The 24125-nt window shown below is 61.6% G+C and overlaps 1 protein-coding gene across 1 annotated transcript; it reads right to left on the bottom strand.

The window, feature by feature from the left end:
* LOC108634003 (vegetative cell wall protein gp1-like) lies at window positions 10262-14879 on the bottom strand. Its single transcript, XM_018041101.1, has 6 exons — window positions 14674-14879; window positions 13810-13947; window positions 12226-12370; window positions 11956-12082; window positions 11004-11174; window positions 10262-10302 (listed from the first exon to the last, which is right to left on the bottom strand). The coding sequence occupies exons 1-6, from the start codon at window positions 14877-14879 to the stop codon at window positions 10262-10264; spliced, it is 828 nt and encodes a 275-aa protein (XP_017896590.1).

The following is a 24125-nucleotide window of genomic DNA, read 5'->3' as shown; positions in this document are numbered from 1 at the left end:
ACAGGACACTGGCCTGACGCAGACAGAGGGAGGGCCCCGCAGCCGCCAGCTCTGCAGCCCCCCGCTCCTGCCCTGGGCCCCAGGTGGGGTCGCCCTCCCCACCCGGCCTCACGGAGGGCTCTGGGCCCCCGGAGGCAATGGCAGGCTTGCCTCCTGCTCACCGCCGCGGGTCCGTCTGAGGGAGAGGGCGGTGCGGCTCCTTACGTAATTGTTCTCGAGTCTAATTTAGCACGAGTCCTCTTGGGCTCCAGAAGCCACAGCACAACCAGGTCTTTGCCAGCGTGGGGGTGCGGGGGGTGGTGCACAGCTCCTGGCCTGTGTTCAAGTTACTTTAGCCCCCGGGACACAGCAGAGCCACAAAGCCGTGTGGTGGTGGGCCTGCCGAACCCGGGCCCCTGAGGCTGGGGGTGGGGCCCGGCTGTGGGTGCTGTGAGCAAGCTGGGAGGGGGCCCTGGTCCATCCTGGCTCAAGCGCAGGCCCCCAGGGGCCAGCCAGGGCCAGTCAGGGCTAGACAGGGCCGGTCAGGGCCGGTCAGGGCTCAGCGCGTGGCCTCGCTGGAGCCCGAGCGGTCAAACGCCACTGAAGATGCGGCTGTCAGGAGCCCCTTGGACAGGTCTGCTGTCCGGAGACCCAGGGAAGAGACTGCCCTCCACCGAAACCACAGCCCCTGCGTCTCCTCTCTCTCACACGGAACACGTCTGGCATCAGACACCCGCTGGGCGTCCTGCAGTTCAATTGGATTCTGACACCAGCTGGTTTGTGCAGAGGGAGGAGAAGGGGAGGACAGAGGATGAGATGGCTGGATGGCGTCACGGACTCGATGGACATGAGTCTGAGTGAACTCCGGGAGTTGGTGATGGACAGGGAGGCCTGCGTGCTGCGATTCATGGGGTCGCAGAGAGTCGGACACGACTGAGACTGGCTGGCAGGACCCCGGGAAGCGCTTACCTCGGTCCAGGAGTCTGTTGTGGCATAAAGGGCACGGATGACAGCCAGAGGCAGCGGTGTTTCGGGGGCGGTCTGGTGGAGTCCCACACACAGGAGCTTCTGTCCCCGTGGAGCGGGGTGTGTCCCCTCTCGGTACATGGATGCGTCCACCCACCCGGACCCTAAAGCCCGTACTTTAGAAATGTCTACTGCGGCTTCCTCACTTCGGAGTACTTGAGCGTTATCAGTCCCTAGCCCCTCCCACTTCCTGGAGGGTGGGCGTGGGGTATAGAGGAAAGTTCTAGCTCCTAACCACGGCTTGGTCTTTCTGGTGACCGGCTCCCACCTGGGAGCCCACCCAGAATCACCTCATTAGGACAAATGACACTCTTGCCACCCAGGAAATTACAAAGGATTAAGTAGGTCCACGGTGGGACCTGGGGGCAGAGGCCAGCACTTATCTCTTCTGTTATTCCGCACCCTCCAACCTGCGGTGGGCCCCATCCAGCCCGCTACAAGACGCAGGAGGAAAAGGCTGCCCTTCTGCTTGGGAAAACGGAGCCCTTCCCAGGTCTGCCGACTGCCGGCCAGCCCTGCAGACTCCAGCCCCGTGGGCCTCGCAGTGTGCGCGTCTCCTTAAAACAGAGCTCTCCTCCAGGCGCCCCACCCCGCCCCCAGGCACCCCGATGGTTCTGTGTCCTGGGGAATCCTGGCCAGCACCGAGCCCATGACGCTGGGGCAGGGCCTTCCCAGTGGAGTCCGCAGACGCCCCGCAACCTCCCTGGGTCTGGTTCATTGGGGCTGCAGCTCAGGGTCAAGAGACTGCCAGGCTCAGGGTTGGGTGGGGCCCGAGGGCAGGGAAGGGCCGTGGGAGAGGAATGCCAGATGAAAGGCAGAAGCTTGGTTCACTTTCAAATTCAGAGAAAGGAGACAGGTTCGGGAATTCAAATGTCACTTTGCTTGAACTTTGCTACCCGAGGTGGGAGCCTCCGGCCAGGTGGTCACGGGGCGCCCTGTGTGCCTTGTGAGGGTCCAGCCTGGCCTTGTCCACCCTGCCCTCCCCCGGGCCTGCCTGCCCTGGGCCCCTCTCCCAGAACAGGGCTCCCGGCAGTCTGGGGAGGGGCTGGACCCAGTCCCCACTAAGGGTCTTCTCAGCAAGAGGGTCTGCTGCAGGCAGAGGCTGGACCTCCTCGAAGCCACTGTCAGGGCCACAGACCCAGGGACCACCAAGCCTCAGCCTACAGGACAGGAGCGGGGAGACCCCCGCGCCCAGCGGCCTGGACGCAGCCCTCGGCTCTGTCCCGCCTGGGAGTCACGCCGCCAGGACCTTTGTTTCCACGGGTCGCTGGTGACCAGCTCTGTTCTGTCATTTCACCGATCCCCAGGGCGTTCCTAGTGGTCTCCAGGCCACCTGGCATTCACTGGAGGCTCAGCCCCAGCCAAGAGGCTCCTGGCGCTTGCTCAAAGGGCAGTGGAGATGGGGCCCCACCCCCCAGAGCCCCAAGTTTAGCTGCAGCATCGGGAACGGGGTTGGGGGGAGGGTGTTGTGAGGGTGGGGGTGGGGGGTGGAGGTTATGGGGGTGGGCAGTGGTTTGCTGGTTGGGGTGGGGGGTGGGGTGGGGAGTGTGTGGGTGTGTGGGTGTGGGGGGGCTGGAGGAGGGGTTTGCCGGTTGGAGTGGGGGAGGGGGGAGGGGGAGGGCCCCCTCGGCAGCCTTCTCCCTGAAGCCACACCTGCAGGCTAGAAGCAGCCTCTGTCCTCCCTCCAGCACAGACCTGCCGTGCTGGCCGGCCTTTTGTGTTTCTTGCTCTATTCAGTTCAGATTATAAAAATTATGGCTGCTCATTATATGTTATTAAGAAAATGTGGAAAGACTTAAAGAGCAAAATTAAAATTACCCGTCATCACACCCGAAAGAGATAAGCGCAGTTGCGTCTCGGGTACATTTCTTTTGGAGGGATATGCACGCACACACACATGTAGAGACACACAAGTGCACACGCAGACGCATACACACTCATACACGCACACAGAGAAACATACGCGCACACAGATACATGCATGCACGCATCAATATTCACACACGTAGATACATACACAGAGAGACATATACACGTATGTATGCACACAAACACACACAGAGATACATACATAAACCCAGAGATACACATATACACGCACATGGACACGGAACATACATAGATACATACGTGCACGCACACAGTACTCAGAGATGCATGCATGCACGCAGAGAGGCAGGTGGGTGCAGATACACACATACATGGATACATGTGTCAAAACACACACAGTGAATATATACACACAGAGATACATGCACGCACACAGATACACACAGAGATACATACATAAACCCAGAGACACATATATACACGCACATGGACACGGAACATACATATATACATACGTGCACGCACACAGGTGTGCACACAAATACACGGATGCAAACACGCAGATACACACGCACAGAAAGCAGGTGAACTGGTGTTCCACACGTCGCTTCATGCACGTCTCATGCATCAGCGTGTGGGGCGCATGTAATGAATTCCCGTGCCTGACTTCCGGACTCACCGCAGATGCCGGGATCTGGTGTTTACAAGCCACCTCCATGCGCTGGTCTGCCTTTGTCGGGAGAGGCCTCCAGCCTCCCCAGGGCGGATTCCCCAGCGGGGGCGGGGGGAGGTGCAGGCTGTGGGCCTGCCCAACTGTCCTCTTCACGCAGTGGTTTGTAGCTTTACCCCTGACACCGCCATTGCCTTTATCAGGCAGAGCGCGCACACTTGTGTGAGGCGTGTGCCCTCGTGAGGTGTGTGTGCGTGAGCGTGTGCCTCCTGGGGAGCAGACATTGACAGGATGGGGGTGCAAAGACCCTGGGGAGACGTGCGGGGGGAGGCCACAGGGACTCTTGGACTGGACCGTTGCAGCCAGACCAGCCTGGCAATGGTCCCCAGGCCAGTGGATCAGTGCCCACCCCAGGGCGCCTTCTCCGAGACTGACAGCTTCCTAGCTGATTCCCTCGTTGTCAGGACACTGCTGCCTGGCCTTTGGTGGTGGCCAAGTCTGAGGCGGCACCATTAGGCCGCTCAGCTGCTCTGAAAGGTCAGCAGGGGGACAGACGCAGGCTGGGGGCCGTGTGGGCAGCCTCTCAGGGGGCTGGGGGCCGGGCAGCCAGGGCACCTGACCCTTTTTGGTGCCCAGACCGAGAGTCAGCATTTCTAAATGCTGCCAGTCAGATCGTCTGCACCAAGCCCCGGGACCATCTGGCAGTGAGACCTGGGGGAACAGACAGAGGTCTGGGGGCCTGGCAGGTTGAGGACCCCTGTGGGCACAAGCCGGGCACACTGGGGGCCCGTCAGGAGCAGAAACCCACCTGCGGCCGGTCGCTCTGGAGCACAAGGCGGACTTTATGGACCTTCAAGTCCCATTGTTCTGTCTGCAGAAATTTACAATTTGGTATTTTTATTCCCTTTAAAAATAGCTTGATTGAGATATAACTCACATGCCATACAGTTCGTCCATTTGAAAGACACAGTCGATGGTTTTAGCGTGTCCTAAAATGGACTTCCCTGGTGGTTCAGACGGTAAAGCGTCTGCCTACAATGCGGGAGGCCTGGGTTCAATCCCTGGGTTGGGAAGATCTCCTGGAGAAGGAGATGGCACCCCACTCCAGTGTTCTTGCCTGGAGAATCCCATGGACGGGGGAGCCTGGCGGGCTACAGTCTACGGGGTCGCAAAGAGTCGGGCACGACTGAGCAACTTCGCTTTCACTTCAGCGTGCCCACAGATGGCACACTCTGCAGCCATCACCATCCTAGGTGTCCATTCTAGGCAAGTTTCGTCACGTTGGAGAGAACCCCCGCATTCTGCACTGCCCACTGACGGACACGCAGCTTCTTTTCACTTCTGGCTCCGGTGACCAACACAGCCCTTAACATTTGGGCACAAGCTTCGGTGCAGACATAGGTTTTCCCCTCTCTTGGGCAAAATGAATTCTAGGAAGTGGGAAGTGGTGACTGAAAACACGCATGTGAGCAGTTAAGGTCTTGAAACTATTGCAAAACCTGGAGGCAGAAACGAGTTCAAAATGAAACTGGAGAAAACCTCTAGTTCTCCTGATCTCATACTTTTTAAGCTTATTTAAAATTCTTGGTTTCTTTTCTTTACAATATTTAATTTTCAGAGTAAAATGAAGGAACGTATGGGCAGAGCTTAGAACAGCTTCTCCGTGTTGTTATTGCTGCTGCTTTTGTTATTATAATGTTTTTAAAGTGTTACAATTTTCTCTTTGAGGAAAGGAAGTTTGTCTCGATCAATTATAAATCTTCCCAAACATACGCTGGTGTTTAGTTGCTGAGTCAAGTCCAACTCTTTGCAACCCCGTGGACCGTAGCACCCCGGCTTCCCTGCCCTTCACCATCTCTTGGAATTTACTCACATTCGTGTGCCTTGAGCCAGTGATGCCATCCAGCCATCTCATCCTCTGTCGTCCCCTTCTCCTCCTGCCTTCAATCTTTCCCAGCATCACGGTCTTTTCCAGTGAGTCGGCTCTTCACATATGTGGCCAAAATATTGGAGCTTCAGTTTCAGCATCAGTCCTTCCAATGAATATTCAGGGTTGATTTCCTTTAGGATGGACTGATTTGACCTCCTTGCTGTCCAAGGGACTTTCAAGAGTCTTCTTCAGCACCACAATTTGAAAGAATCAATTTTCTTTTCCCCTTAGGATCACGTCAGCTATTTGGGGTATTTTGAGGGGCTCCATTTATATTTTAGGATTACTTGTTCTATTTCTTTGAAAAATGTCTTTAAAGGATTTTGACAGGGAATGACCCTGAATCTGTCCATTGCTTTGGGTAGTATGGACACTTTAACAATATTAATTACTCTAATCCATGAGCATGGAATATCTTTTCACTAATTTTGTCTTCAGTTTCTTCCGTTAATGTCTTGTAGCTGTCTATATAAACGTCTCTCTCCTCTGGCTAAATTTACTCTTTCTGATGCAACTGTAAACAAGATTGCTTTCTTCATTTCTCTTTCTGATATGTATTAGTTATAGAAATGCAGCAGATTTTTTTGTATTGCGTTTGTATCCTGTAACTTTTCTGAAGTCATTTATTAGTTCAAAGAGTTCTCTGATGGAGTTTCGGGTTTCTGCTTATATCACGTAGTCTGCAAACAGTGACGGTCTTCCTTCTTCCTTTCGAGCTCACTTCTTTTTCTTGTCTAATTTCTCTAGCTAGGTCTTCCAATACTATATTGAATAAAAGTGGTGCGTGTGGGCATCCTTGTCTTGTCCCATATTTTTTTAACTTATTTTCCTATTGCAAAAGCAATCCAAACGTCTCAAAGATCACCCACAAAATATTGACCATCAAAAATTATGTTCTAAACCAAGAGTGCCTGGAGAAATATCAATAACCTCAGATATGCAGATGACACCACCTTTATGGCAGAAAGCGAAGAGGAACTAAAGAGCCTCTTGATGAAGGTGAAAGAGGAGAGTGAAAAAGTTGGCTTAAAACTCAGCATTAAAAAACGAAGATCATGGCATCTGATCCCATCACTTCACAGCAAATTCATGGGGAAACAATGGAAACAGTAATAGACTTTATTTCTTGGGCTCCAAAATCACTGCAGATGTTGACTGCAGGCGTGAAATTAAAAGACACTCGCTCCTCGGATCAAAAGCTATGACAAACGTAGACAGGGTATCAAAAAGGAGAGACATCACTTTGTCAACAAATTTTCTTACAGTCGAAGCTGTGGTTTTTCCAGTAGTCATGGATGGATGTGAGAGTTGGACCATAAAGAAGGCTGAGCACTGAAGAATTGATGCTTTTGGGCTGTGGTGTTGGAGAAGACTCTTGAGTGTCCTTTGGACTGCAAGGAGATCCAACCAGTCCATCCTCAAGGAAATCAACCCTGAATATTCACTGGAAGGACTGATGCTATAGCTGAAGCTCCAATACTTTGGCCACGTGATGTGAAGAGCTGACTCACTGGAAAAGACCCTGATGCTGGAAAGACTGAAGGCAGGAGGAGAAGGGGATGACAGAGGATGAGGTGGTTGGATGGCATCACGGACTCAACGGAAGAGTTTGAGCAAGCTCCGGGAGTTGGTGATTGACAGAGAGGCCTGGTGTGCGGCAGTCCTTAGGCTCACAAAGTCGGACAGGAATGAGTGACCGGACGACAGTCGCTCACACACCTCGAGACCATCCCTGTTAACCCTGGTCTTGTCTTCTAGGGATGCCGGAAGTGCAGGCGCAGCCCAGGTGTGCAGGCACGTGTGCGCTTCTATCCTGAGTGAGTTCATGGGCCACTGCTGGATCATAGCCAGATGTTTAACCAGCCCCCAAAGGTTGAACATTTAGGTTCTGTAGAAATCTTCCCCTTCCCAGCAATGTCGAGCAGGAGGAGCTCGTGGAAAAGGAGAGGAAAAGAGAGTGAGAAGAAAGAACTCGGGACCCTTTAGAGCGACTGGAGGGTGTGACCTGGCGCCAGGAACATGGCGGGGGCTGGACCTGAAGGCCTCCCTCCAGAGTCTGTGTGGTTGGATAGATCCACAATAAGACATTCAAGAAGTGCAGAAGGGGACCCGGAAAACCCGAAAAGTGGGGCAAAACGCCTGCAGTTCTTACAGGGTTTCTCTAGAAGATCCCTTTGGCTCTCTTCCACCTCATTCGCCCAGGCCGATTGTTCTGACCCTGCTCCTCCCTGAGGTCCCCTCGCTGACCTGGGTCCACAGGGGCAGGCAGGAGAGGGGACCTCAGTCCTCAGACCAGAAGCAGGGATGGCACTGTAGTTTTGCATGAATACAAAAATAATTTGCAAGTATCAGCAGTGAGTTAGTTCTTTATATGGGAATTTAATTTTCAAATGAATATTTATGAGCTGTTGCCAAGCTTGGTCCAGAAGTTCCCCAGGCAGAGCTGCTGGGTGGGGGCCTGGCTATGCCTCCTAGGGCCTCCAGGAGGGGCTGGCGCTGTCCGGAACACTGTCCTAGGTGCCTCGTCCCTGGAGCCCCCCGACCGCGACCTGACCCTCCGCTCCTCGTCTCAGCCCGCAGCCACCCCCTACCCCTGTGCAGTCACTCCCTACCCCTGTGCAGTCACCCCCTACCCCTACGCCCGTCTGAGCGCTCGCCCTACCTCACCCCATCAACTCCATCCTCAGCCAGAAGCAAGGCTGGGGCCCAGGGGGTCCACTCGCAGAACTCAGGCCCCCTTCTAGGGGCACCTGTGACGCAGTAAAGACAGGCCCTGATGTCACAGACTCTGCCAGGTGTGGCAGGAGGCCTGGCAGGCGGGGAGAAAGCTTTGTGAAAAGGAAGCCTTGTGACCCGTTGTAGGGAGAGCTCTCTGAGTGACTGAGGAGGTGAGACTTGAGGTCTGTTCCCACAGCATCCTGCCCAAGGCTCCCAGAGTCCTTTGAAACAGGGGGTGGGTGTCTAGGGGGACAGCCAGGTGCCCAGCGAGGGGGAGGTGTCCTGTCACCCTCTGTGTCGGGGTTTCCCCATTGCACACCCCCTGCTGAGAGGCCGGCCATGTCCAGCGTCGGGGCTTCAGTCTGCAGGCAGGGGTGTGTCCACTGTGAGGGCCCCTGGGGAGGGGGCCCCTGGGGAGAGGTCTCAGAAGGTGCCCTGGGGAGGCCCAAGGGAGAGCACGAGCTGTGAGCGGCTGTGCTGGGTGGTCCTGGAGGGGATAGAAAGCCAAGGCCCCCAAACGGACAGGGACTCCAGCCCCTTCTACCTCTGTCCCCTTCCCTCCTCCCCCCTCCACCCCCAGCTGAGGGGCTCAAGGGGAGGGGAGCCCAGGAAGGCCTTTCCCAGGGGGTGGGGGTGGGGGTGGGCGCGGCCCAGGGCCCTGGTCAGCTGGAGCCCAGAGCGGAGTGCGTGTGGGGGGTGCCTGGCCCTGAGGTCAGCTCTCTGCTACTCCAGTCTGCCCACCCCCACCCCAGGGAGAAGCTGGGCTGAGTCGGGTGTGGGGGGAACCAGTGGCCCCCCCTTAGTCAGCTGCTAAGGAAGCCTCAGGTGCAGAGCATTCCGGAAGCAAAGAGGCCTTGGGAGGGGGTGCTGCTAGACTGACCACTGTGAAACTCTCAGCTCCCTGCTGACTCACAGGGAGAGGGCAGCCAAGGAAGTGCAGCGGGAGGAGCTGGAGAGGGGAGAGGGAGGAGGGGGAGGGAGGGGGACAGGAGGGGGACGGGAGGGGGAGGGGAGGGGAGGGGTAAAGAGAGAGGAGGGGGAGGAGGAGGGAAAATGAGGGGCAAGGGGGGGAGGAGGGAGCGGGTGAGGAAGAGGAGGAGGGGGAGAGGGAGGGGAGGGGTGAAGAGGGAGGAGGGAGACAGGGAAAGCGAGGAGGGGGAGGGAAGGGATGAGGGAGGAGGGGGAGGGAAGGAGGAGAGGGAGGAGGGGGAGGGAAGGGATGAGGGAGGAGGGGGAGGGAAGGGATGAGGGAGGAGAGGGAGGGAAGGAGGAGAGGGAGGAGGGGGAGGGAAGGGATGAGGGAGGAGGGGGAGGGAAGGGATGAGGGAGGAGGGGGAGGGAAGGGATGAGGGAGGAGGGGGAGGGGAAATGAGTGGGGAGAGGCAGGGGAGGGGGAGGAGAGGAGAGGCAGGAAGGGGAGGAGGGGGAGGGGTGAAGTAGGGTGGAGGAGGAGGGGGAGGGGAGAGGGGGAAATAGGGGGGAGGGGAGGAGAGGAGGGAGGGGGAGAGGGAAGAAGGTGGGGGAGGATGAAGGGGGAGGGGAGGGGAGGAGGGGTTGGGGTGGGCAGGGAGGGGGAGGAGGGAGGTAAGAGAGGGAGGAGGGGGAGGAGGGGAGAGATGGGGAGAGATGGGGAGGGGGGGAGGAGGAAGCAGGGGGAGGAAGAGAAGATGAAGCGGAAGCGGGAAGCGGAAAGGGGGGCTCGAAGCTCCAGCCCAGGGCCTCGTGGGCAGGCCCTCTGTGGTGGGGGGGACCCTGGAGCTGGAGGTCACACTAGGGGACAGGGGGCAGGGTCCCCAGGGTCTGTGGCTCTGCCTGGGGCCTGAGGACCCGAGGTGGGCTCTCCGTCTGCAGGCCCAGGGGGGCCGGAGGGGCCGCGTGTGGGATGGAGGGGGCCCGAGGTCCGGGGCAAAGGCTTGAGTGAGGGAGGCAGCTCCGGATGGGAGCCCTGTGTGAGCCATAGCCCAGGGCTCAGCCCGCACCTCCTTCCCAGCAGCCTGTGAGCTCACACAGGCCTCAGACGCCATCCTGACCGGAGAACCGCCTCCTCCTCCCTGCAGCTTGCAGCCCCAGCGCCCCAGGGCCTGGGCGAGGCCAGCCAAGCGGGGCGGCTAGAAGAGCCGGTTCTGTAGGGCCGCCTGACCCCAGAGGCCTGTGCGGACAGGTGGATGGGGGGCCAGGAATGTGAGCTAGGAGGCTGGGCTGGGCGGGGCCCGCGGGCAGAGGCGGCCTCGGTGGTGTCTCTGGGGCCGCAAGCCCCTCACAGGATGGGCTCTGAGAGGTCCTGGGCCCTGGAGGGAGCGGGTGCCGGGGTGTGGGAGTTCGGAACCCCAGGAGACGCCCCCGCCCCCGATCTCAGGAGAAGGCGAGTAGGAGCCACATGGCCTGTTAACTTCCTGATTTCAGCACGAGCAGCGGGTCCATGCCAGGAGCGGGGAGCCCCAACACAGAGCACCCAGCACGGAGCCCGGGGCCCCGGGAAGGACCTGCTTCCCCCGGGGCTCCCCCACTGCGCTGCTCTGGGGTGTTCCTCCCCTCCCCTCCAAGGCCCCCCAGGGACGCCCCTCACCCCTCTCCAAGGCCCCGAAGGCCCTGCCCCAGCTGGGAGGGCCCCTGAGCCACAGGAGCTCAAAGCCCCCAGGAACTTAGGGCTTTGTCCTAGGCAGTCTGTTTTTCAAATAAATTATACCGTTTAATGATGTGAAGTATTGTAAAAGTTGCTCCTTACAGAAAGAGAGAACACAAGATGTCTGTTATCTGGGGAGAGACGGAAAGAAGAGCCCGGGGACACAGGGAGGGCAGAAGGCGCTGGGTGGCTGTCCTGCAGGAGCCACCCTTCCGGGAGGCACCCGCCTGGCTCTGAGCTGGGTGCCACCGCGTGGCTGGGAAGCCCTGTCTCCACGAGGGCAGGGGCAGCTGCTGAAAGGCCTGCCAGGAAACAACGAGCCCCTGTGAGGGCCGCCGCGAGGAGGCCTGCAGGACCCCGGACCCTCCTGGCTCTGCCAGCAAGTGGCCGCTCGGTCCCTGGACGCGGGAGGGAGCGGTCATCAGAGCCCAGTCAAGTGCCAGCTGGCTCCCGCCCCGGAGTAGGTACCCAGGGTGGGCCCGCGGCCCCCTGCTGCCCGCTGGGCACCCAGCACCCGGTCCTGCACCCGCGGCGGCGCGCGGGCGCCCTCTGCTGGCCACGCTGCAGAAGGCGCGGCCCCGCCAGGCAGGCACCCTCGCCGCTCGCCTCCAGCCCGGCTCCCTCGCCTCCCCGCAGGCGCGGCCCCAGCTTTCGCCCCTCAAGCCTGGCCACTGGGGTGGGGGGCCGGCTCTCCCACCCCTTCCTTGTGGGGCCCTAGCATTTCCAGCACCCCTGGAACGGCCCCCCAAGGCACAGCGGCCCAGAGAAGGAGGAGAAGGAAGCGGGGCTCTGCTGGCGGGAAAGGACCGACAGCTTCCTGCCTCGGTTTCCCCTTCGGGGAAACCAGGGCCCCTGGTGTGCAGAAGACTCCGGAAGCACGCAGCGCCCACGAGCAGCTGGGCCCTGACCGAGCCCTGGAGCCTGTGAGCCCTGCTCCTCCCTGGAGCCCCTCGGGGGTCAGGCCAAGCCGGACAGAGCCTCCAGCCCACAGGGGGCTCTGAGAAGGAGCCTCAGGCTGGGCACGGGGGACCGGCACCCCCAAGTGCCACCAGGGGTGGGCTACCACCACCCAGGCTCCCAGCATGGGGGCGGAGGGGCCGGGGCCCAGCAAGGCTTATAAAGCAGGCTCAGCGGCTCCAGCCTGAGGAAGGGCTCACAAACTGAGCAGCCTTCACTTACCAGCGCACGTTTGCTGAACCCAGGCCAGGGAGGAGGCACCCTGGGCTGGCCGCAAGGGAAGGGGTTCTGAGAGTCCAGAGCTGCCGTGGAGGCCCAGCGGGGAGAAGGCCGAGGTGAGGACCACGGGCTGGGGGGACCATGGGCTGGAGGAATGATGGGCTGGGGGACCACGGGCTGGGGGGACGATGGCCTGGGGGGACCACGGGCTGGGGGCCCATGGGCTGGGGGGACAATGGGCTGGGGAGACCACGGGCTGGGGGGACTACGGGCTGGGGGGACGATGGGCTGGGGCATGATGGGCTGGGGGGCCACTGGCTGGGGGACCACAGGCTGGGGGGTCAGGGCAGCAGGGCTGGGGGACGACGGGCTGGGGGTACCACGGGCTGGGGGGATGATAGGCTGGGGGTACCACGGGCTAGGGGGACGACGGGCTGGGGGGTCAGGGCAGCAGGGCTGGGCTGAGCCGCACTGCTTTTCGCACCGAGACTCACCGCTCTTGTGACGTCCACACTCTACATCTGTTTCTGAGTTTCTAGAAACTCACGATCGTTCAGACGTTCTTACTCACAGACTTCCAGCGCCTTCACTGCACTTGCTGCTGTTGTTTAGTCACGCAGTCGTGTCTGACTCTTTGCGACCCCGTGAACCGCAGCATGCCAGGCCCTCACTGTTCATCACCAACTCCCGGGGTTTACTCAAGCTCATGTCTATTGGGAGAAGGCAGTGGCACCCCACTCCAGTACTCTTGCCTGGAAATCCCATGGAAGGAGGAGCCTGGTAGGCCGCCGTCCATGGGGTCTCGAAGAGCTGGACACAGTTGAGCGACTTCACTTTCACTCTTCACTTTCATGCGTTGGAGAAGGACATGGCAACCCACTCCAGCAATCTTGCCTGGAGAATCCCAGGGACGGTGGAGCCTGGTGAGCTGCCGTCTATGGGGTCGCACAGAGTTGGACACGACTAGAAAGTCTTAGCAGCAGCAGCAGCAGCATGTCCATTGAGTCAGTGATGCCATCCAACCATCTCATCCTCTGTCGTCCCCTTCTCCTCTTGTCCTCAATCTTTCCCAGCATCAGGGTCTTTTCTAAAGAGTCGGCTGTTCGTATCAGGTGGCAAAAGTATTGGAGCTTCAGTTTCACCCCTTCCGATGAATACTTAGGGTCGATTTCCTTTAGGATAGACTGGTTTGATCTCCTTGTAGTCCAAGGGACGCTGGAGAGTCTGCTCCAGCCCCACAACTTGAAAGCGTCAGTTCTTTAGTTCTCAGCCTTCCTTGGCTCCTTAAGTACTTTGTTGTGTGAATCAGCAAACACACCTTTGGAAAGTGATACATAATGTCTAGAAACCTAACACTTGTTCAGTTGCTAAGTCGTGTCCAACTCTTTGCAGCCTCGTGGACTGCAACTGCCAGGCTCCTCTGTCCGTGGGATTTCCCAGGCAAGAGTACTGGAGTGGGTTGCCACGCCCTCCTCCAGGGCATCTTCCCGACCCAGGGATCGAACCCACGTCTCCTGGACTGGCAGGTGGATTCTCCACCACTGAGCCACCGGGGAAGCCCAGAAACCTAATACATTTGTTGAAAGATAGTTTTCAATGAAAGATAAAATCCTGACTCACAGATACAAAAATTAGCTCACGTTAAAGGTGCTATTTACTCATTAATAAAAGGGGAACCAGGTGGATGCGTCACAGAAAGGACCCAGTGTGCACAGACACATAGCGGTGGCCACAGGCGCCCGGGACAGCCTGGCTTCCTGCCCGTCTCTGCACTAATTTCAGGGGATCAGGGCAGCACTGGTGTCTCCCGCTGGGGCGTCCTTGGGACACGGTGGCCACGACCTTGGCTGCACAAACCTGCCTCTCCCCTCAGGCAGCAGTGGGGAGCTCTGCACCTGCCCTGGCCGCTCCGCGGGCCGGACGCGCCGCTGGACTCTGGGCTGCAGCTCAGGGGACACCCCGGCCGCGTCTGGCTGTGGGTCACAGATGGTGTGGCTTTAATGGAGGGCGGGAGTTCAGGATTCACCCAAAGGATCCGTGGCCCGGACATGACCAGTGGGGCTCTCAGAGGTGCCCTGAAGCCCTGCACACACACCGCCCAGCCGCACACAAGTGCCCCGGCCAGTGAGCACAGTCCCTGTTAGAGGACTTAGAAGGTCGTCTCAGAGGCACCCAGCCTCGCGCAGCCGGGCTGACCTGGGCCCCTCAGCCGCCTCCCCTGGCTGAGGGCCAGCCCTGCCTTCCACACAGACAGCCTCGAGTGGGCGAGGGAGGCAAGGCGGGGCACCCAGGACACGTCCCCGGGCGTGTCTGAGGTTCTCCAGGACACGGGGCCCAGCCCAGGGGACCCAGCGACCCAGGGCAGGAGTGCGTGGACAGGGAGGGCCAGAGCCCCCTTCCCAGCCCTACACCCCTTACCCAGAGCAGCCCTGCTCTGCGGCCTTACACCTTGGGACCTCCAAGTTTCTGCTCAAGGGTTTCCACCGCCAAGAAGTTCCAAACAGCTGTCTTTGAAATCTGAGGGCCACGTTTCTATAACCAAGAATTTTGAGAGGGGTGGCAAAGCCTAACCCCCGGGCCCTGGGCTCCCAGGGTCTCGGGTTTCCCTGAAGCTCCAGCTCTTCCCGCGCGACACTAGACCTGCCGGTGCGAAGGTCGGAGGGGAGGCCTCCCCTCCTGGGACGACGCTGCTCCCGCGGCGGGCCGGAGTGGGCTCCGCACTGACCCGAGCTGCTGGCCACAGCGGCCGCCGCATACAGTGCTGAAACCCAGCAGAGGGGCGGCGGGCGGCCCCGTGCCAGCAGGAGCGTGTTCGAGGACAGGGTTTGGCTGCCACGCAGGGGCCACCAGGCAGCAGGCGGCCGGGCCATCGAGGAGCCTCCATTGCGGAGGGTGGACTCGGGCTGTGCCCCGCCCTCCAGGCCCATGCCTCCGACTTGCTGGACCACATGTGGAGGGGATGTCAAGGGCCTGGCAGGGAGCAGCAGGGCCCTCGGGGCAGAGGGGCGCCAGGCAGACCTGGCGGAGGTCTGGAGACCTGGGGAAGGGGGTCTTCGTGCAGGGGGCGACGCATGAGTGGGACTGGGGAGGATCCGCCCGCCGGCGGGAGACTCAGAGAAACCGAGGCGCCAAGTTGGCGTTTCCCGCAGCAGCGCCCAGGTTTCGGGAGCCCCCGGCTGGGCAGAGGCCCCAGGCAGTGGAGTCCTGCTAATGAAGACAGTGGCCCCCAGGAGTGTCCGGAGTGGGGAGGGTGGCAGGGTGCCCTGGGCTCCAGCTGCCCCTCCCGGGAGTCTGGGGCACATCCTGCAGGTCCCTTCCCGGGCCCCATCCCTCCTTCCCCTTGGAGAGCTTCCTCCCCAGGGAAGGGTGTCCAGGCCCTCTGGGTGTGGACAAGGAGACCATGGTCCTGGATGAGCCCCGCCCCCACAGACCAGCTTAGAAGGAGCAGAGCGCCCACCCCCGCCTCCCTCCTCCTCCTCGGGGTCCAGCTGGAGGCCTAGATGTGGAAACAAATGCCCGACGGGCTGACGGTGGTCATTTTCAACCCTGGCCTGGAGCCCGGTGAGCCGCTGATGACAGGGTCCTCGGGGTGAGTCATACTCAGACGTCAAGCGTGAACCAAAAATACACCGCCTGCAATTAGGGCTCCCAAGCGCGGGGAGAGAGGCCCTCCAGCCCCAGGCGGGCCCCTGGTGCCCCGCGTGTTATTAGAAAAACTAAAACCTCCTCCACCCACACAGCACAGAGACTGGCCTGGCCACCTTGACCTCAGCCCGGGCCGCCCACTGCCCACTGCACAGAGCTGGCGTGGCAGGTCCAATCCTGCCCGTTTCCTGGGAACGGCCGATGTGGGCTGGGGCGCGGCCAGGGAAGAAGGAGCCGCCCAAGTGTGTTCCCAGGAGAGCAGATTCAGGTGTCATGTCAGAGACGCCCTGGAGGGGAAGGCCCAGGCGGCCCCACCCTCCCGTGACTCGAGAGCAAGTCCCCCCGGGGCTGGGGGCACTCTGACAGCTGGAGAAGGAGCCGAGGAGGGGCAGCGAGATCCTGCCCACAGGCTACTACTTTGGGTCAAAGGGTCGGCCCACCAGGAGGGGAATCAGGCCAGAAACCCATTGCCGCCAGCAGAGGGCGCCAAACACTGCGCCCCAGCCCTGCTGTGCCCCGCCCCGAACCCCATCATGACCCCCGAACCCCATCATGACCCCCAAACCCATCATGACTCCAAGCTCCATCATGACCCTCCAACACCATCATGACCTTGAACCACATCTTGACACCAAACCCCATTATGACCCCTGAACACCATCATGACCTCGAACCCCATCATGACCCCAGAACCCATCATGACCCCTGGACGCCATCATGACCCTGAACTCTATCATGACCCCTGAGCCCCATCATGACCCCCAAACCCCACTGACCCTTTCGTGATCCTGCCGTCCTCTCGAGGTGGCGCTCATAGCTCGCTCCAAAGACCCTCCAGCTACAGTTCCACCGGGGCTGCTGCGGGGGACCCCGCGGCTTGGAGCAGAAAGGTGGTGTGCTGCCCTTGGGGCGCGCTCCTCAGAGGCCGTTCTTCCCGTTTCGCTCGCCCCGCCAGCCCTCTCCATGACGGCGAGGATGCTGCTGCAGCCGCGTCTCCACCTGTGCAAGTCGCCCCCTCCGCCATCGCCATGCCCGCAGCGCCCGCCCGCAGCGCCTGCCCTCACGTGGAGGCTGGACCCTCGGCTGTGGTCCGAGAGCTGCTGTTGGAGTTAGCGCCAGGGCCGGTCCTCTCTGACTTCAGGTGACTAGATTCCCAGCTCTGTCTGGCCCCCGGGGGTCCGACATCAGGGCGGGCGGCACAGGAGGGGCTGAGGAGAGGGTCACCCGGCTTCTCTGTCCCCAGCAGGGTCCCCACGCCTCTGTAACCCCAGACAGGCCCCTCCTGTGAGGCCACATGGTCTCTGAGGGTCTCCCAGGCTGACCATCTGCTGCTCATGACCAGCACGAAGGCCAGGGAAGCAGGAAGCAGGGGCTGGAGCCCCGGGGCAGCGAGGGCGGTTAGCAGCATCTGTGGGCCAGACCTCCCAGACCTTGGTCCTTGCTCGGTGGAGCTGGAACCACAACCGGGAGCAGAGCAGAGGCCTGTGGTGACCGTGGGCGGTGCTGGGACTGGTGTGTGTGTCTGTGTGTGTCTGTGTGTCTGTGTGTGTCTGTGTGTGTGTATGTCTCCATGTGTGTGTATCTGTGTGTGTGTCTGTGTCTGTGTCTCCGTGTGTGTGTCTGTGTGTCTCTGTGTGTGTGTCTCCATGTGTGCCTGTGTGTCTCCGTGTGTGTGTGTGTCTGTGTGTCCATGTGTCTGTGTCTCCGTGTGTGTCTGTGTGTGTGTCTGTGTCTCCGTGTGTGTCTGTGTGTGTGTGTCTATGTCTCCATGTGTGTGTGTCTGTGTGTGTCTGTGTCTCCGTGTGTGTGTCTGTGTCTCCGTGTGTGTATCTGTGTCTGTCTGTGTGTCTCTGTGTGTGTGTCTGTGTGTGTGTCTCCGTGTCTCTGTGTGTGTGTCTGTGTCTCCATGTGTGTGTGTCTGTGTGTGTGCGCGTACAAGCCTCAGTCTGTTCTTGGCCAGCTCTCTCAGTTCCAGGAGGGTGTGTGACTTTCGGTGGCCGCTGTAACAAATGACCACAAATTGCAGACTCACCGTCTGAGGGTCTTGGAAGCAGAGCCTGAAGTGAGGCTCCCTGCGCTCCGTCCAGGTGGGCAAGGCGACTCCCGTCCAGAGGCTCAGGGGAGAATCATTTCCCCCCTCTTCCAGCTTCTAGAGGTGCCTGCACCCCAGCTCGCGGCCCTTCCCCCTTCTTCAGGCGGCAGGGCCGACAGCCGCCTCTCTGACCCCTCTGTGTCCCCGCCGTGAGGCCCCTTGAGGCTGCACTGGGCCCACCTGGCAGCACAGGACTGTCTCCTCGCCCCAAACCGGCAGCCTTCCTTCCGCCCACTTCTGCCACGTGGCAACACAAGCCCCAGCTGCAGGCCCCTGACTTTCTCACCATGTGGGGTCTTCTCAGGGTGCCAGGCCCTGGGCCCGGAGTCGCGGCTTGGAGTGGACACTTGTGTGGCACTCAGGCCATCACTGGGGGGATCAGCTCCCCAGGGAACCCGGCTGGGGGGCAGGAGCTGAGAGCACAGCTGCTGGTGGTGTTCAGTTGCTCAGTCGTGTCCGACGCTTTGTGACCCCACCGTCTGTAGCACACCAGGCTTCCTTGCACACACTATCTCCCAGAGCTTTCTCAAACTCATGTCCATCACATTGGTGATGCCATCCAGCCACCTCATCCTCAGTCACCCCTTCTCTTCCCACCTTCTATCTTGCCCAGCATCAGTCTTTTCCAATGCGTCAGCTCTTCGCATCAGGCGGCCAAAGTATTGGAGCTTCAGGTTTCACATCAGTTCTTCCAATGAATATTCAGGACTGATCTCCTTTGGGATGGACTGGTTGGATCTCCTTGCAGTCCAAGGGACTCTCAAGAGTCTTCTCCAACACCACCGTTTGAAAGCATCACTTCTTTGGCACTCAGCCTTCTTTATGGTCCAGCTCTCACATCCGTACATGACCACTGGGAAAACCATAGCTTTGACTAGACGGACCTTTGGGAGCAACGTGCTGTCTCTTTTTAAGTCTGGGTGCATGGGCTTCGGGCTAACCCTGCTTGTCTTCCCGGGGCTGCAGACTCACTGGGACCCACTCAGCTGCCTCTGTGGCTTCTCCCTCCCACAGGGTGAGCACGGGGGCTGCCGGCCCAGGGGTTCAGGCATCCTTGGGCCCCCCTCCTCCCAGGGGCCCTGACCCTCCCCACACAGGGCAGGCCCTCTCTGGGGAGGGAGGGCTGCCCAGGACAGAGGGGCATGGCACCTAGTCTCAGAGGTTGGGCCCCAGGATGGGTCTGGTACCTGGGTGCAGACATCAGCAGATGCCTCCTAAAGGACGGAGAAGGACTCCTGTTTGCTCTGTGGTCTGAAAGCCATCACCTTGCAGGTTTGTCCAAGCGTGGGGCTGCTCCAGGACGCTGCCCACAGCTACCCCGGGGCCTCAGAGGTGGCTGGGGGTGGGGGCGGGGTGACGCAGGCTGGGGAAGCCTACAGCCCGACCCAGACACACCAGTGGGTGAGCGTGAACAGAGTGAGCACAGAGGTGCCCAGGGTGCCCTGAGCCCCCGGATCCAGGGGCAGCTACAGGCCGGATGAGCACCAGACGACTGTACCTGGGTAACTCTGGACAGGCTCTTCCTGCCCCCACTCCAGCCTGCATGCAGGTCGGGTTGGTCCTAGAGAGCTGGGCCACTCCGTGTCCTTGGAAGCTCGGGGCCCCCAGGACTGGACTCTGGGCCTCAGTTGCCAGCTCCAAGCAACGCCCTTTCCTTTCCTGCTCTGAGACCTTGGGTCTCCTTGCAGCCCCTTCCCACCCACAGTGCACCCAGCTCAGGCCTCAACTCCTCACTGGAGTCCTCCCTTCCCTCTAGGGCCCCACTCGAGAGCCCCTCCCCTTCTGGGGCTCCAGGCCCCCAGCTCTAGCCTAGATGCTGAAGAGGTTGGGCAAGTCGGGCCTAGGCACTGCCTGCCTGGGGAGGACCTGGGGCCTGGGGAGGGTGTTGCTCTAGGGGGCTGGGTCAGGAGCGGGGCTGCAGCTGCTAGATCTCCAGGCGAGGGGCGGCTCTCTCAGCTCAGACCTCAGGCTCGCTGTCTCCTATGGCGGAAGGCAGCCTGTGGGGGCCCTAGGAGCAGAGCTTCGGGGTCCACCCAGGAGCGGCTGCCTTCATGACGTGAGTCTGCCCCTCACAGACCTGGGGGGTAAGCTCACGTCGCCCCTGAGTTCCCCAGGGTCAGGGGAGCAGAGCTTCGGGGTCCACCCAGGAGCGGCTGCCTTCATGACGTGAGTCTGCCCCTCACAGACCTGGGGGGTAAGCTCACACTGTCCCTCCATTCCCCGGGGTGAGGGTCTGCCGCGGGGGCCTCGGTGGGCACCCCAGAGCTCCCCACCTGGCTTCTGCGGGCTCCACTAGCTCCAGGCCCCGCCGAAGCATCCTCCTCCTTCCAGGCTAAATCAGACTGCCGCAGCTTTTCCTCGTGGGATGAAGAGGCAGCCTCGGAAACCAGGACACACAGCAGCCTGTCTCCAGGGGGAGCTGGCTCATTAATTGCTCCTAAATTGGACAGAAGGATGGTGGGACTTCAAGGGAGCCCCTCCTGAGAACCGAGGCCTCGCGTTGCAGCCCGAGATGGCCCGCCTCCTGGCCTCGGCTTCCCCCCTCCCCCACTGCCTGCTCCCCACAGACCTGGCCACTTCCAAAAACATCTGGGGGAGAAGAGCACGCTGCAGAGGGTTCTGTGAAAGGCAGGGGCAGGGGCATCATGCTGAAGCCTCCTCTCTGAGGGCAGGGTGGGTGGGCAAGCACCGCTGCAGGGCCCAGGCCACGGGGACAAGGGGCCAGTTGGGACCTGGTCGGGCTCCCCAGAGCTGACCGAGGCGCTCAGGAGCCCAGCACAGCAGGGGGAGCCAGAGTTTGGGGTGGGGTGGGGGTAGGGCAGGGGGCGGGCCGTCTGACCCCTCTCCTGAGGGCCAGAGCTGACGGCGGCCGCTCCCTCCACCCCCAGCCAGCGTCTGGGAACCTCCGCAGGCCTGCTGGAGACGGAGCCAGGATGCCTGTCGGCTGGGCTCCAGGCCTGGGAAGAGCTGGCCCTGCTGGCCTCTGTCCCCGCATCAGCCTGAGCCTGCCGCGAGAGCAGTGTGTGAGCTGACTTGTGCTCAGGGACTCCCTTCCCTGAGCCCCCCTCCCCCCGCCTCCCCCTGCCCAGCTCCCAGGCCCCAGCACGGCCAGGACCGGAAGTGGGGCCTCTCCCCTCCTGGAGACCCCTGATCAGGAGGAGAGGACGCTCTCCCAGTGGAGGACTACAGCCCGGCCGGCCCTGGTGAGGGGCAGGGTCCCCTCCGCCGAGCTTCCGGCCAGCTCACCTTCCTTGTGCATCTGAGCCTGGATGACCGCCGGCCCGTGGGGCTGAGGGCGGGGTCTCCCTCCCAGGCCCCCCAGCCCCAGAGAGCAGCTCTGGATTCAAATTGAGCTTGCCTGAATGCCGCCTCCACCGCCGCCCAAGGCCCAGGGCCGGATCCCCCCTCCTGCCCCCGTTGCAGGCCCCACAAGCTGGAGGTGGAGACCAGGCCAGCAGACACCCTAGCTGATGGCCCGCATGGCCCCCCAGGCTGGCACCGGACTGGACAGGCCTGGCTGCCTCAGCAGTGGAGGCCGCCCACAGGCCCTGGACGAGCTGCCCGCGTGCTGGGCCAGCGCCTCATGTTTTCTGGCCTCGATGAAAACCAGCTTGTTCTGTCCAAGCCTGGACCCGGCCCCGGCTTCCGGAAAGGTCGAGCCAGCCAGCGTCTCAAGCTTGGCTCTGGGACGGCCTGACCGCTCCAGCATTCCAGATTCTCTGTGCTGCCCGCCTGCCCGGCCTGCGGGGGTGGGGTGGGGGACCTCTGAGTGCCAGCTGGTCCCCAGGCCACTGCGGGTCTGGGCTGGGTGAAGGGAAATTGAAGCCCCAGGGTCGTCACTTCCCCTGGCAGTCAGGCCGGCCCCGAGCCCTCGGGTCTGTGGGCTCACAGCTTCAGACAGACAGGGGCCTGGGTTTCGTGGGGCCACTTCCCCTGGATGGCAGGAGGACTGGGATGGGACGGGGTGGGGGTGGCTTGGGTGGCAAGGAGGCCTCCCCGCAGGGCACCAGAGCTCCCAGGGCAGCTGGCTCTCCTCCTCGAGCGGCACTCACTGCTGGCCCTGGGCTGGGGAGGGCAGAGCCAGGCCTGGTTCCCAGCAGGCCAGCTGGTTTTCTTCTCTGGCGGGAGTCCACGGAGGGCCTGTGCCCTCCACAACCTGGAGGGAAGCCTCCAGATCACCCTGCAGGCCGAGCGGCAAGGCGGGAGGAGGGAGCTGAGACCCATGCAGGGACCCAGCTGCTTGCTGCAGGGCGCGGGCTCTGTGCTGACCTTGCAGAGTGCCCGTCCTTCCGCTGTGAGACGGAGACCACAGCCTGGCACCTCCGGAGCAGCCACAGTGCCGAGGAGGCTGGCAGTGGCCTGAGGACCACGCGGCCAGGGCCGAGCTGGGCCCCCACCCGGCTCGGAGCAGCCACGCTCTTCACTGCTGAGCTGGACTGGAGCTCACGCTGGCCCCACTGGGGCCTCCTCTTCAAGCCCCTCCTGGCGTCGCTCAGAATCCAGCTGAGACCTCCAGGACATAGCGCCCCAGGGCCAGGGAACTGAGGCACGGGCCAGGCGGAGAGCCCTGCTGGCTCCCACAGACTGCGTGGGCGCCTCCTGGAGATACATACCAAGTGCTTCCAGAAACGGTCACTCATGGCCTGCCGCGTTGGTGCCCAAGGCTGTCTGTCTCCTGCCTTGGAGAAAACCCCAAGTGGCCGCCTTAGCCCGGGGGTGAAGGCTGGGGCAGGGGCCCAGGGGAGAGGCCAGGGCGGGGACTCCTCTCCCAGAAGCCGCTCTTGTTCCAGGCCCCGGGCTTCCCGGGACTCAGCCCCACTCCAGGGTCATGGCCCAGAAGGACACAGCCGTCCAAGCTCCTCCCGCCCCAAGCCGGGCCTGGCCACTCCATTACGAAGGAAGCCAAGGGGGTCAGGGCCACGTGGAGTGGTCCCCCGGGCAGAGAAGGAGACGGCCACTCTGGCCGTACTGAGGGAAGCACCCCGGCACCCAGGCATGATGCTCGATCCCCAGTTGAGGGGTCACCCTGGGGTCGAGGCCCCCTGTCCCCCATGCCAGAGGGTCCTGCAGACGGACTGCAGGCTCTGCCGTGGGCCCAGGTGGCCGGACAGCTCCCCGTCCTCTGAGCACTGGACAGGCGGGGGCAGGGCCCTGGGCAGCCTCTGGTCTTGTCTGATCAGACCCTTCAGGGGCATTCACACTAGGCCAGGAGGGTCCGCCTGGCTTGGGGTCACAGGGCTGCTGTGATGGCCGGGGTGTGGGTGGAAAGAAAGACCCTCCCCATCCAGCCACTGTGGGCCGAGGTGATGTGGCGTCAACCGCCGAGCTGGAGGCTCGCTGAGGCCAGGACGAGGCCATGCCCGGGGCAGGGGCCACCCGGGGGACACTCGGGACAACTCAGTGGCGATGCCTGGAGAGACGCTCGCCTGATGATGGGATGGTCTGGCAGGGGGTCTGCGGCTCAGGCCTCCTGGGTTTGGGCTCAGGGAATGCTCTGGGGGGTGGGGTTTGATGACAGGGGTGCTGCCCTCCAGCCCCACGAGTGCCTGGCCCAGGCTGGCCTCTGCTTCGGGGTGGCTCTTGCTCGCCTGCGGAGCCGGGGCCTAAGAAGCCTGTTGCCTCAGCCCCTCCCCGCAGCCCAGCGCCCTCCCCCAGGACCCTCCATCCCAGTGCCCCAGATTCTGCTGCTGGAAATACATTCAATTAAATCAGAAGGCCTGAGAGCCACCTGGAGAGCCGAGCCGGTTACACAGCCTCATCTCTGCGGCTGGCAAGACACGCGCGCCGCTTCCATGGAGCATCATCCTGGGGGGTGGCGAGGAGGGGCTCCCGGGTGTGGGGGCCCGTCCCGGGTCCCCTCCCGGCTGGAAGGCAGGCGGCGTGACTCTGCTGGGAAGCTTGGCTTTCTGAGGGGAGCCCCCTACCCGGGCCATGCTCGGCACAAGGTGGCCTGGCAGGCAGGCGCCGTTTCCAGGCTGAGCCCCTAGGGAGCCGTGGTGCTGAGCAGAGGAGTGCTGACTGTGAGGGGAGGGGGCTCCTGGAGCCCCAGGATCAGGGAGCGGGGTCACAGCCCCCCCTGAAGCTCCCCAGGAGCGGAGCCCTGGAGGCTGGCGGAGGCACAGACAGGGGCCACTGGGGCAGCCCCAGGGGTCTGAGCCCCCTCCCGATGAGGCCACAAGCTGGTCAGCCTGTAGGGCACTCGAACGGCACCCCACCCCACACAGACAAGCGGAGGCTGTAAGGCTCTCTGTGGTCAGCAGTGAAGCGATCCACACCGCACAGGGCCCACATGAGAGTGGGGGAACGCGGGCAGGGTGCGCGGGGGCCAGGAGGGCTGCCTGGGGACTCCCTGGCCATGGGCTCCCGGGGACGGGGCCACAGCAGCAGCTCTGATCTGTCCGGGGCGGGCTCTCTGCGCCTCCTCCCCTCCCCAGCA

Source organism: Capra hircus, chromosome 26 (genome assembly GCF_001704415.2).
Source record: "Capra hircus breed San Clemente chromosome 26, ASM170441v1, whole genome shotgun sequence".
NCBI classification, from domain to species: Eukaryota; Metazoa; Chordata; class Mammalia; order Artiodactyla; family Bovidae; genus Capra; species Capra hircus.
Note: the sequence above shows the minus strand (reverse complement) of the source record. Positions and strands in the feature narration are given on the sequence as shown.

What these genes read in the sequence shown, in the direction of transcription:
- LOC108634003 (XM_018041101.1), bottom strand. Translation starts at nt 14,879, where the DNA reads ATGGGCCTGGAGGGCGGGGCACAGCCCGAGTCCACCCTCCGCAATGGA. An exon ending in CCCAGCCCATCGTCCCCCCA is followed by an intron (nt 12,083 to 12,225) that starts GCCCGTAGTCCC and finishes TGGTCCCCCCAG; the next exon opens with CCCGTGGTCCTCACCTCGGC. An exon ending in GGTTCAGCAAACGTGCGCTG is followed by an intron (nt 11,175 to 11,955) that starts GTAAGTGAAGGC and finishes TCCCGCGTCCAG; the next exon opens with GGACCGAGCGGCCACTTGCT.